The sequence below is a fragment of the Sceloporus occidentalis genome, unplaced genomic scaffold (genome assembly GCF_023333645.1).
Source record: "Sceloporus occidentalis isolate IW3139 unplaced genomic scaffold, rSceOcc1.0.p SCAF_1, whole genome shotgun sequence".
Taxonomy (NCBI): domain Eukaryota; kingdom Metazoa; phylum Chordata; class Lepidosauria; order Squamata; family Phrynosomatidae; genus Sceloporus; species Sceloporus occidentalis.
The window spans coordinates 4,022,937-4,035,610 of NW_028316981.1; the positions used below are offsets into that span (position 1 = coordinate 4,022,937).

General features: G+C 45.8%; 1 protein-coding gene across 1 annotated transcript; it reads left to right on the forward strand.

The window, feature by feature from the left end:
* The first annotated feature begins 450 nt into the window (after nt 1–450).
* Nucleotides 451–8,801, forward strand: LOC149320421 (uncharacterized). Its single transcript, XM_089501789.1, has 5 exons — nt 451–494; nt 2,389–2,500; nt 5,359–5,472; nt 6,447–6,570; nt 7,097–8,801. The coding sequence occupies exons 3-5, from the start codon at nt 5,437–5,439 to the stop codon at nt 8,518–8,520; spliced, it is 1,584 nt and encodes a 527-aa protein (XP_089357915.1). The 5' UTR covers nt 451–494; nt 2,389–2,500; nt 5,359–5,436; the 3' UTR covers nt 8,521–8,801.
* Nucleotides 8,802–12,674: the final 3,873 nt, after the last annotated feature.

Here is a 12,674-nt window from a genome sequence, read left to right on the forward strand (position 1 = left end):
GGGAAATTACTGGCAGTGCTTGGTTAGGGCCACTAGGGAAGCCACAGCTCACCAGAAAGGATATAAAGTAAAAGGAAACAGTTACAAAGACAAGAGAGGGGGAAAGGAACTGTCAAACTGTGTAACAAATCAAGTCTTCAGGGGCTGCATCCACACTGGAGAAATAACCCAGTTTGGCACCGCTTTAACTGCCCTGGCTCAAGGCTATGGAATTCTGGGAGTCGGAGTTTGTCGTGGGCCCAGAGCAGAGCAGAGCAGAGTCATGAGCCAGAAAAGAGTTAAACCGGTGCCAAACCAAGTTATTTCTCCAGTGTGGATGCAGCCTCTGAAGACTTTATTTGTTACATCGTTTGGCAGTTCCTTTCCCCCCCCAGTCCTCCCACTCTGCTTCCTAGAGAGGCAGGAAGTGTTCACACAAACAAAAATCACGTGGACCTGTGGGGAGGGAGGCCTAGAGGGTGGAGCAGGCAGGAGAAGAGGAAGAGGAGGAGGAGGTGAGGAAGAAACATGGGGGGGAGAAGGGACCCTATATTGCCACTCTATTCTGCTCTGGTCAGGCCCCATCTGGAATATTGTGTCCAGTTCTGGGCACCAACAATTCAAAAAGGACATTGAGAAACTGGAGCGTGTCCAAAGGAGGGCAACTAAAATGGTGAAGGGTCTGGAAACCATGCCTTATGATGAGAGATTTAGGGAGCTGAGTATGTTTAGCTTGGGGAAAAGAAGGTTAAGAGGTGATATGATAGCCCTGTTTAAATATTTAAAGGAGTGTCACATCGAGGAGGGAACAAGCTTGTTTTCTGCTGCTCCAGAGAACAGGATCAGGAACAATGGATGCAAGCTGCAGGAAAAGAGATTCCACCTCAGCATTAGGAGGAACTTCCTGTCATTAAGGGCTGTTCAACAAACTCCCTCGGAGTGTGGTGGAATCTCCTTCCTTAGAGGTCTTTAAAGAGAGGCTGGATGGCCATCTGTCAGGGATGCTTTGACTGAGAGTTCCTGCATGGCAGAATGGGTTTGGACTGGATGGCCCTTGTGGTCTCTTCCAACTCTAGGATTCTGTGATTTCTCCTAGAAAGAGCCCCCTCTTCCTGCCACCCACCCCCTTTCCAAGGAGGAACCCCCTTCCCTCCCTCCCTCCCTTGTAGCCTCCTTCTGCCCCCAAAACCCCCTCCCCTCCCTTCCCCCCCAAAAAATACTGTAATGATGAGGGAGGGGACAGGTCGGCTGAGGGGGAAGAAGGGCAGCCTTCCATGGGGGGGGAGGGGGAGACCCCTGGGGGGAGATAGGGAAGCAGATGGGGGTTTGGGGGGGATCAAAAATTAAAAACCTCCTCTTCAAGGAGGAGGTAGCTGTGTTGGCCATTTAGCAAATTCTAACAAAAACCCACCAAACAGTGATACGTTTATCAGCCAACAGAAATACACAATATACTGGTTGCAAGCTTTCACAGCTCCTCTGGCTTCTTGATCAGGCAAGGTGTTACAAAACAAAAGAGAAGAAAATCAATTGGCGATGTTTGTTCAGAAGCAAATGGATTTTAAATTTCCTGGACTTTGAAAATCTCCCAATTCCCAAATGTCCAGAAGGAGGAAGGGCCCTGCCTGATGAAGATACCCTCCCCGTACCATCTTAGCTAAGGACAGAAGCAACAAAATAGAGGCATCTTACTAGCAGCTCCAATTGTTTTTCGCCTGTTTTGTTTGTAACACCTTGCCTGACGAAGAATCCAGTGGAGCTTCAGGGCTTTCCTTCCTGAGAACTTTTTTATTTTTGTCAACACACATAAAAGGGGACATTGTGGGAGATGTATTACAGTAGGTCCTAAGCGTTTCCAGGAAGAAAGAAAAAACATCTCTTTTCAAGGAGGAGGCAGTAAAGAGGTGGCATTTGTGGTCTTGACACGCTGTAATGTATTATCAAAGAAACTTTTGCTTCCGTTTAACATACGAAAGAACTCTGCTTTCCCCCTGCTCCTTTTTCCTTTTTCTCATCCATGCTTAGAAGATATGAATTGGGAATGAATACATCCAGATCCAACCCATTGGCTGCCATCCTACACCCACTTTCCTGGGAGTAAAGGTCTCACCAACTCTTCTTAGCCCAGAAGACTGCCTGTGGCCTTTGAGGCAACAGACAAACTCAGCCCCCTTCTGAAAATGGAAGCAAGTAGATCTGGAAGAAGAATAAAACTGGGAAGATGGAAAGTAATTTATCTATATAATTTATTTGCCACTCCCCAAATGTAGGTGCAGAATATCTATTAAACGCAAAGGCAGGAAACGCAAATGAGGAAAAAGGCAAATCCTTTGCAGTGTGGGGCAGGTGAGGAGCAGAAAGAGTTCATCAGACAGTATCATTTCTCATCCTTTGACTTTCCATCCACAGGCACTGCCATGGCACCAAAGGACTAATCCTGATCCTCCCTTTTTTGGAGTGGAGAAGAAATAGCTGCCAAACCCACCCCCTCTCAATTCATGACCTTCAAGGCTACAAGCAGGTATCAAGGAGACCAAGTAAGAACACTGAAAACTTCTCAGTTTCTCTTGCAGGAAATCTTGAATTCTACCAAAGTAATTTTTTTTACCAAATTAAACAGCACACCCACCTGGTTTTCAGTTCCTTTCTCAATCTGAGAGCCATGATGTGTGCAGTGAGAAGAGACATGTATTATTTTTTGTAGGGAAATAATGATGATTATCCCTTGAAGTTCCCCAGCCAGAACTTCACCTGTCACCTACCCACCTTGCTCCTTGGCTTTCAGCTCTCCTTTAGGTTCACTACACCATGAGCCAACTATGGACCACTGTGTGGGTTTTGTCAGTTCAGGTCTCTGTGCCCATGACTGAGATTCTCACCATTCCTGTCAACATGTGACTTAGGTGGAGGTTAAAGTATCTGGAACAGGAGGCTATTTTGTAACTTCCAGCATTAATACTGGCTCATTATTTCTATTAATGTTAAAACTGTATTGAACTCACAGCCTCAGTCTGATCATCTTTGTGTCTAATATGAGTTCAGGCTCCATTTTCTCTTAGAACCAAAGAAAGTGCAAATAACCCCCCTCCCCAGGCATAAACTTAGTCCCCTTGACAACCAGGCTGTCTCTGAATCTTGCAAGGATGTTGGTTGTCTATAGCAGAGGCCACAGGAGTCCCACTCCTGGCATTATGCTTGGCTTAGTTCACTGCAGATAATGACTGAAGGCTAAAACTGGAGGGGGAGGGTCTGGGAGTTCTAGTCTCCCCAAAAGTAACTCCCTCAAGCTGTGGCCCATATCAGCTCTACAAACACCAGGGGATCTCAGGGAATCAGAGGAGAGCTCCATTGAAGATAGTATGGTTATAATTTTTTTAAAAAAAAAATAGGGAGTAGTCCTCAAGAGATCCCAAGTGGTTACTGATGTTGATAAAGCATACCATGAAATCTATCTTGGCCAGCTTACTGAAAAACACAACGTTTTGCACAACTGACCCTCAGCACCTATCAGATTGGCAACTGTCACTGATTCTTGCTATCCTGACTGATGAGTGGCTATTTTGGAGTGCATTTGCACCTCATTTTGGGGGGGGGGGGGCAATAATGCAAGTGCCAAGACTGACAGGTAAATTATTGTTTTATAAATAATTTACTCCTCACCCATGGAAGTGGAGACCTGCTGAATTCTCCTTCTCCTCAGAACATTATCAATCAGCTAAGAAATGAGATCTGGTTTGGGAAATTCTGTCAGGTAAAAGAAGCAGGACCATCACACCTTACTACAAACTATATTCATATGTTATGTCTGCCCTTCCCAGAAGGCAAGAGGAGAGAAATATCCTTCAGTTAACAAGAGAGGGGCATGCTAGAATCATAAAGTTTTAAAAGACCACAGGGCCCACTGAGTCCAATCTCCTGCCAAGATGGAACACTAACCAAGCACCCCCAATAGATGGCCATCCAGCCTCTGTTGAAAAACCTCCAAAGAAAGAGACTCCACCACACTCCCAAGGCAGCATATTCCACTCTAGAACAGCTCTAACTGTCAGGGACTGGATGGCCATCTGTCGGGAATGCTTTGATTGTCTCTTCATGTATGACAGGGGCTTGGACTGGATAGCCCTTATGGTGTCTTTCAGGTCTATCATCCTTATTGGGAGGATATTTTGCTCTGAACACACCTGGGAAGGTCTTCCTGGGGCACATGGAGGAGTGGGAGACTATTATGGCAAAGGTAATTATGAATGATGCAATATTCTGAAAAAAAATTCACTTCTGCCTCCCTTTAACTTCCTTTCCTTGCTTAGCAAGGGATGGGCTCTTCTCTCCCTCTTCATCTTCCAGTAGGTCCCAGACTACAAAAAAACCAAAACCAAAACCCAAAGGCAGCTCTTCCTACTATTATTATTCTTTATTTATAGGCCACACTGTTTGTCTCTTCATGCTTTCAAACTTTATATTTACAGCTATGGCTGGCCCCTTATAAAGGATCTCAGACAAAAATCTTTGACTAGATAAAGACCCACTTGGCAACCAGTTCCCTTCCAGGAAAGACTGGAAAGACCGCTCTTGAGAAGGCGGTGTGTGTTCTTTTGTGTTTGTCAGTGTATACATACACACAGAAACTTTTTGAGCTGAAAGAAGATGAGCTCTGCTGCTGAAACTCTTTCTACACTCTGCCCCAATCTGCCTCTGAAACCTGGAGGGATGGGAGCTCTACCTCTTTTTCTTCCATGGCTTACAATTTCTTCTCTCTGAGCAGTGTTGAGCCTTGAGTGGTCCTGCAGATGTTGATGGGGTGCGGCTCCCAGCAGCCCTTTGGTTAACTTAACCAATAAATGAGGGGTCCTGGGAGTTTCAGACTACCAACATTTGGTGGCGTATAGGATCCCCATTCCTACCTTAAGGCTAAATCTTATAGCTAACCCCAGCTACAGTTTTTTTGGTGGGTGAGGGTGAGGGTGGGGGTGTTCTGCTGGATAAGGAAGAATCCCAGCAGTAGAGCCATTGGTGCTCGTTCTGTGCTTCCATGTTGCCTACAACCTAAAGGATCTTATGAATGAGAGGCCTGAAAGGGACCCTGTTATTAACAGGCCTCATCAGGCCTTGCAAGCATGGCTTCTTTGATGGAGTCAGTTCACCTACATTGGTCTTCCTCCCCTTTTCTTCAAAATTATACAGAACATTATCTTTTCCAGTGAATCTTGTCCTCTCCTCTCACAATGTGTCCAAAGTACAATAGCCTCAATTCATTTTGGCTTGTAGTCATTTTGTCTTCTAGTAAGAATTCAGGCTGGATTTGCTCTCAGAACCATTTATTTATGGAAAACCGTAAAAATTTGTACACATGTTAACCACTTTCGTTTGTACTTGGTTCAGGTTTTCAGACATCCAGGACAGGCCCGCCTGACCTCCAGACTTCCAGAGAGAGGAGTGTCTCTGTTGGATTCCTCCTCCATGAAAGAAACTGCAGGAAAAATGCCCTCAGAACAGGTGAACACTCATCCCCTTCCTCTTTTGAATTGATTCCTTGGGAAGGATCTCAAGTGGAGGGCCCAAAACATTTGATACCAAGGATGCAAGGACACTTACCCCGGCCATCCTTCTTCTTCTTCTTCTTCTTCTTCTTCTTCTTCTTCTTCTTCTTATTATTATTATTATGCTTTATTTATATAGTGCTGTAGATTTACACAGCGCTGTACATACAAACAATAAAATAGATAAAGTAAACCCGCCAGTGTTCTTTAACCCCCATTTCTTGGATGTCGTCCTCATCCCTGCCATGTGGCTCAATTGATCAGTGCTTCCTGCCCTCATGCCCTTGCTTTTCTCCCAGCTGTCAGGGTCAGGCACACGTGTACTCCATGCCCACTGCTGGCCCTGGAGGGACCTCTCAGGCCTGTCAGCAGGGCTAGCCCTATACCTGTATTAAAATTATGTCTGTGGCTTTTTGGCAGGGTTTGTGCCTCTGCTTTGGTGGAAGGAGGCAGCTAATCAGGCAAGAGGTCTTGAACCATTATGAAAAGCAGCAATCGCTAGTGGTTTAAACTTTGTTGTTCTTGTAGTTTTACTATCATTGATGGGTAGAGGCCATTATAGTATTCTCTGCCTTATATGCCAAAATAACACATTTGCCAAAGTAATGGGAATTAAAGGTAATGAAAATCCAAAACATCTGTAAGACACCAGATTGGGAAATACTGCCTTAGACACATACCAGTTAATAAAGATTGGGAAGGTCTATGTGGAAAAGCTCCCTGAGTTAAATGAAACTTCCCTGTATATGAGAAAGCATAGTTCATCAGGGAGTCAGGTTGTAGCCCTCCTGTACTACTCTTCAAAATGCAAGGAGTTAATGAAAACAGAATTCCCCCCAAAGTAGTCAGATCCAACTGGGGATGCGCATAGAACCATCACAACTATGCACCATGGTTTTCTTCCATATCTGAACCTGTTTTCTGTTGCAGGTGACCTTTGAGGATGTGGCTGTGTATTTCACAGAGGAGGAATGGACATTGTTGGATCAGAACCAAAAATCTTTATACAAGGAGGTCATGATGGAAAACTATGAGAATGTGTCTTCTATTTTAGGTAAGAAACTTGAATACATTGCTCTTCCTAGGCTGAGCCAGGGCCCTTTCACACTACACAAATCATAATTCCACTTTAGCTGCCATGGCAATATCCCGTGGGATCTTGGGATTTGTAGGTTGGTGAGGAACTAGAGCTCTTTAGCTGAGGAGTCTAAAAGTGGGTCCCAATTCTGGCTCATCCATTAAGTTTTTAGATGCCTTGGAATTCCAGCTCTCTTGCTCAGCCTTTCCTGTTGAAGTTAGTTTGACACACTTTGGACAGGAGGTACTTAAGGAAAGGATGAAAGCAGGTCCAAAAAGAAATGGTTTCCCAGGCGGCTTCCCCAGATCCTTCTGCTCAGGTGGTTTAATTTAACTATTATGATTAATATGCAGTGAGTGTTAGGTGAGAGGAGGAGAAGATACATTAGCTCGTCTTTCCCTGATGTTGCTTTTCTTTTAAGATCTTGAGCTTGCTTACCTCCATTTTTGTTCTTCCTCTCTTAATGCTGGCATTCAGTCTTCTCTGTGCTTGTCCTTCACAGATCACTGGAAGAAGGTGAACATATGCACTGATCTGCATCTTATGAGCTGCCAGAGACTCTGTGTACCAGGCAATGCTTATAGATGGCAAGAGCAAGGAGAATGTTTTGTTTCTAATTCACATCTTGTGAGCTATACAGGAGACCAAACAAGAAAGAAAGCATACAAATGTCAAGAGTGTGGGAAAGGTTTCGCTTGCCGGTCAAATGTTGTGACTCATCAGAGAATCCACACAGGAGAGAAACCATACAAATGCCAGAAGTGTGGAAAATGTTTTGGACAGAAGTCAAACCTTTTGACTCATCAGAAGAGTCACACAGGAGAGAAACCATACAGCTGCCAGCACTGTGGGAAACATTTTGCTCGCAATTCATTCCTAGTGCTCCATCAGAGAGTCCACACAGGAGAGAAACCGTACAAATGCCAGCAGTGTGGAAAATGTTTTGCTCATAAGTCACACCTTAAGAGTCACTTGAAAGTGCACACAGGAGAGAAACCATACAAATGCCAGGAGTGTGGAAAATGCTTTGCTCACAAGTCACACTTTTTGAGACACCAGAGAGTCCACACAGGAGAGAAACCATACAAATGCCAGGAATGTGGGAAAGGTTTTGCTTGCTGTTCAAGCCGTTTAAGACATCAGAAAGTCCACACGGGAGAAAAACCATTCAGATGTCAGCAATGTGAAAAATGTTTTGTTCACAAGTTAAATCTTTTGAGCCATCAGGAAATCCATACAGGAGAGAAACCATTCAAATGTCACCAATGTGAAAAATGTTTTGTTCACAGACCAAATCTTTTGAGGCATCAGAGAATCCACTCAGGAGAGAATCCATACAAATGCCAACATTGTGTGAAATATTTTTCTGACAAGTCTGCCCTTGTGACCCATCAGAGAGTCCACACAGGAGAGAAACCATTCAAATGCCAAGAGTGTGGAAAATGTTTTGCTGACAAATCTGTCCTTGTGTCTCATCAGAGAGTCCATACAGGAGAGAAACCATACAAATGCCAGCAGTGTGGAAAATGTTTTGCTCGCAAGTCAGACCTTGTGAGTCATGAGAGAGTCCACACGGGAGAGAAACCGTACATCTGCCAGCAGTGTGCAAAATGTTTTGCTCACAAGCCAGATCTTTTGAGGCATCAGAGAATCCACACAGGAGAAAAACCATACAAATGCCAGCAGTGTGGGAAATGTTTTGCTCATAAGTCAGCCCTTGTGAGACACCAGAGTCTCCACACAAGAGAGAAACCATACAAATGTCAGAAGTGTGGGCAATGTTTTGTTTGCAAGTTAGCCTTTGTGACTCATCAGAGAGTCCATACAGGGGAAGAGCCACTTAGATGTCAGGACTGTGGTCAATGTTTTTCTCGGAATTCACAGCTTTTGAGGCATCAGAAACATCATATTATAGAGAAAGCGTAGAATTACCAGCGGTATGGAAAGTGTTTTCTTTAGAAAAACTCTCTTGATACATCTAAGTTGTGTCTTATAAAGCTCTATCATGATCTCATTTCTGCTTCACAGTTTTTAATTTTAATGTATCTTGCACTTTGGCTTTGATCCACCACTGAAGGGTCAGGCAGGCAGGGGGCATGTGTGGTGGGTTCCCCAGATGCTCACCTGGTCAGGTGCTCTTGTTTTTATTACTTTTCTCTGGGAAGTGACTTTTTTTCTTTCCAGGCTGGAAGCCTGCACAGGTACATATCACCACAGAGTATTTAAACTACTCTGGATCTTGTACAGGTAAGCAGAATTGCATAGCCTGTCTGGGGGGGGGGGGGGGCTTGGAGCCCAGCAAGGCCAAATGAGGGGAGAGGGGGTGGTAGATACAGATGGAACTGAAGTGAGTCTGCAGCACAGAAGGAGGAGGCAGAAGAGGATGATCACCTTATCTCTCTCACTTTTTCTTGGTGATTCTTTTTGTCTCTTTTCTAAGCCTCAGTGACTGGACTGAGATGGGAGGGAGCAGAGGTCAGGAGGAGCTGTTGCTGGTACCCTTGTTGTTGAGTGCCTCATTCCTGTAGCAAGAGCAAGAACAACCCAGCGGGAACTGGGCATTACCTGAAATAGAATTCAACTGGTCAACACAGGTCATTTTTGAAAGAAATGGATGCCAAAAGCACTGGGATATGTTGGACACATTATATATATATATATATATATATATATATATATATATATATGCCCTTGGTTATCTGTGAGGACCCATTCCAGACCCCTGTGGATACCAAAATCTGCAGATTTTCAAGTCCCATTGTTCCCAAGCCTCTCCTGACACAAAAAGTTAAGTCAGGATCTGCTGGGCAGTGTTGCCAATAAGCCTCAAAGATATTCCCCAGAATGTTTTTCCAAAATCCCCAGAATTCCCCAATATTTACCAGAATATTCAGTCAAAATCTCTAGAAAGAAACTAATTAAATTCCCTGGAATTTGGCAACGATGCTGCTGGGCTGCCTCTGCCCCACCTCTTCCACATTCTCATCAACCATTGGTCAGAGGGAGACGTCAATCACCCTGCCCTCCTCCCTAACTGATTGATGGCTCCCTCGAATCAGAGGCTGCCTCCGCACCCTTCTTTTTCACATTCTCATACGCCATAGGTTGGAGGGAGCCATTTTTAATTATTATATTGCATATTTTTATATTTGTTACCTTCTCTTCCTTTTCTTCTTTCTCTGTGTATAAATAGATATGATTGCATGCCTTTAGCAGATCTGGCTGTTTTTGATTTGTTTTGTTCTTTTACTTACAAAGTAACATGTACACTGATGGCACTATATAAGTACAGTCGTCCCTCTATTTTCACAGACTTTGAGTCTGCGGTCTCAATCCTTTGCGGACTGGCAAGTGGGGAGGGTTGAAATTGACCAAGCCAATGGAGCTTGAATATTTGCCAATTTCTGTTTTCGTGGGGGGGGTGGGGGGGGTGATCCGGAACAGATCCCCCACAGAAATGGAGGGATGACTGTAAGTGATAATAATACCCTGTCAAAGGGCCACGAGAAGCACCTTATTCCCCTCTCAACAGCAGTTGTGTGATTTTAGGATAATAAATGCATCATTCACACCAGCTTCCTTTGAACTACAGTGCATATAAAAATTATTTCCTGGCCCCCACAGTCTCCTGGCTCCCTGGTCTCCTTGCCTGGCCCAGTGGCACAGGTGTCCTAGCAACCCACCCCCCTGGCCACCTGGTGTCATTGCCCACTAACATCTGAGAACCCTGGCCCAAGCCCCCTGGAGCCCTTGTTCTCTAGCCTAGGCCCCCTGATCATTAAGTCCTCTTGACCTCTTCTCCTGGGCCCACATCCCTTTTGCCCACTGGTACCTGGGGACCCTTGCTCTGGCCTTCTAATCTTTTTCTCCTCGACATGCCACCCTAACCCTATGCCTTCCTGGCCTCCCCGCCCTCTTGTTCTCTGTCTCTCTGCCCCCTTAACCTGCACCCTGCAATACCTGACAGCCTGGCCCTCTCATCCTCTGGTGCTGTCCCCATAGCGACCTGTCCCTCTGGAAACCTTGCCACCTGGCCTTGATCCTTTGGTCATACCCCCTAGCCTTCTAGCAATAGCAGCTTCATTTATATACTGCTTCATACTACACTAAGCAAGAGACTAAGCGGTTTACAATGGTAAGCTAATTGCCCCCAACAAGTTGGGTACTCATTTTAGCGACCTCAGAACAATGCAAGTGTCATTCATGCCCAGCGAGTTGAAGAGAGGACTGAGCTAGAACCTGAGCTGGGCCCTAGTTCTGCCCTGTCAACTTAAGCAGGGTCGGTGGCCTCCAAGGAGGCTCCAGCAACTAAGCATCCCTGCAGCAGAGATTCCAGGCACAAGAGACATGGAGGAGGAGGAGGATGCCAACATACCAACCTTCAGCCAGATAAGGTCTGAAAGGGTGTGTCTCCAGTGTTCAAGGAGGCTTTATGAAAAATGCTCTCTAATCACCAAATAGCTGTGCTCATGAGAACTGGGAATACACACAAGTGGAGGACGTCAGGTCCATTGCCAGAGATTATCTGAGCTTCCTTGTGAAATCATGCTTGATCCTGACCTCCTTTATTTCCTGGCTAGAAACCTTTCTCCTCGGATTGCTGGCTGCCTTATCTCTCTGGACCTCTTGACCTTGGATTCACCTGCATGTCTCCTCACTCTCTGGAATTGTGGACTTCAGATCTCTGACAACTCTCTTGATTTGTGCTCTTGGACTCTTGCTTGCTTTGCTGGACTGCATTAAGTTTTGGACGTTGTTTATTGGTGTGTGTTGCTATCAGCCTTCTTGGCCGCTTTCCCAGGACAGCAAAGTTGAGTCAACCCTGAGCCCCTGGCTGGGATTGAACTCACAACCTTGTGGTTTGTGATCAGTGGCTGCAGTACTGGCATTTAACCACTCCTTCTATCTTGTACCCCTGGCCATCTGGTACTTTGATCCTCCTGCCCAGGTGCCCTTCCCCAGGTCCTCTGGCACTCTGGCTCTGTGGCACTTGTCCCCTGGCAACCTGGGCCTATAGCACCTTTATCGCCTGGTACCCAGGGACCCTGACCCCTTGGTTGCCACTTCCTCTGGCCCTGGTCCCCTGGCCCTTGGGTCCATGGGTCTCCTAGGCCTGTACCTCTGAGCCCACATCCTGTCCCTGGCTCCTTGGCCTAGGCCTCTGGCACTAGTGCCCTGGCACTTTCCCCCTAGCATCCAGGCCCCATGACAACTAAGCCCTCTGGTTCTGGCCTTCTTCCCCTGCTCCCCCAGTTTTCTATCATTGCCCCTGCCCCTGGCTCCCTTGCCTTGGCAGTGGGTCTCCTGGCCCCCATAGCCCCTGGCCCTCTGGTCCACTTGCCTGGACACACTGGCCTTCAAACGTGATATCCCTTTATCTCTCTCTCCTTCCCTTTCTGCTAATGCTTGGTTCCTGCCTCACTTGGGATGTCTCATCATTGGGTTTACTAGGTGATGGGATTACACAAGGAGGGCCTAATACTCTAAAGCAGGGGTAGGCAACCTTTTTGAGCCGGGGGCCGGGTTGCTGTCCCTCGGACAACTGGGGGGCCGAAGCAGTGGGGTGGAGCTTCTACCCTCTGGGGGCGGGGCCATGTGCTGGGGGTGTAGCTTCCACCCTCCAGGGGCGGGGCCGCATGCTCCGCCCCCGGAGTGATGATGATGATAATAATAATAATAATAATAATGATACTAACAGTTACTAGCATGGAAACTACTAAAATGCAATTCAGAATAGAAGGGAGAAAGCATGCACCACTGTCTCAACCCAGAAAAGCACAAGGAGCTGAAAGGAGTTTTTGCAAAGAGACCACCAAGGGCAAATAAATAATAATAATATTAACAAGTTACTACTAAAATGCAATTCAGAATAGAAGGGAAAAAGAATGCACAACTGTCTCAACCCAGAGAAGCACAAGGAGCTGAAAGGAGTTTTTGCAAAGAGACCACCAAGGGCAAATAAACAATAATAATACTAACAAGTTACTACTAAAATGCAATTCAGAATAGAAGGGAGAAAGCATGCACCACTGTCTCAACCCAGAGAAGCACAAGGAGCTGAAAGGAGTTTTTGCAAAGAG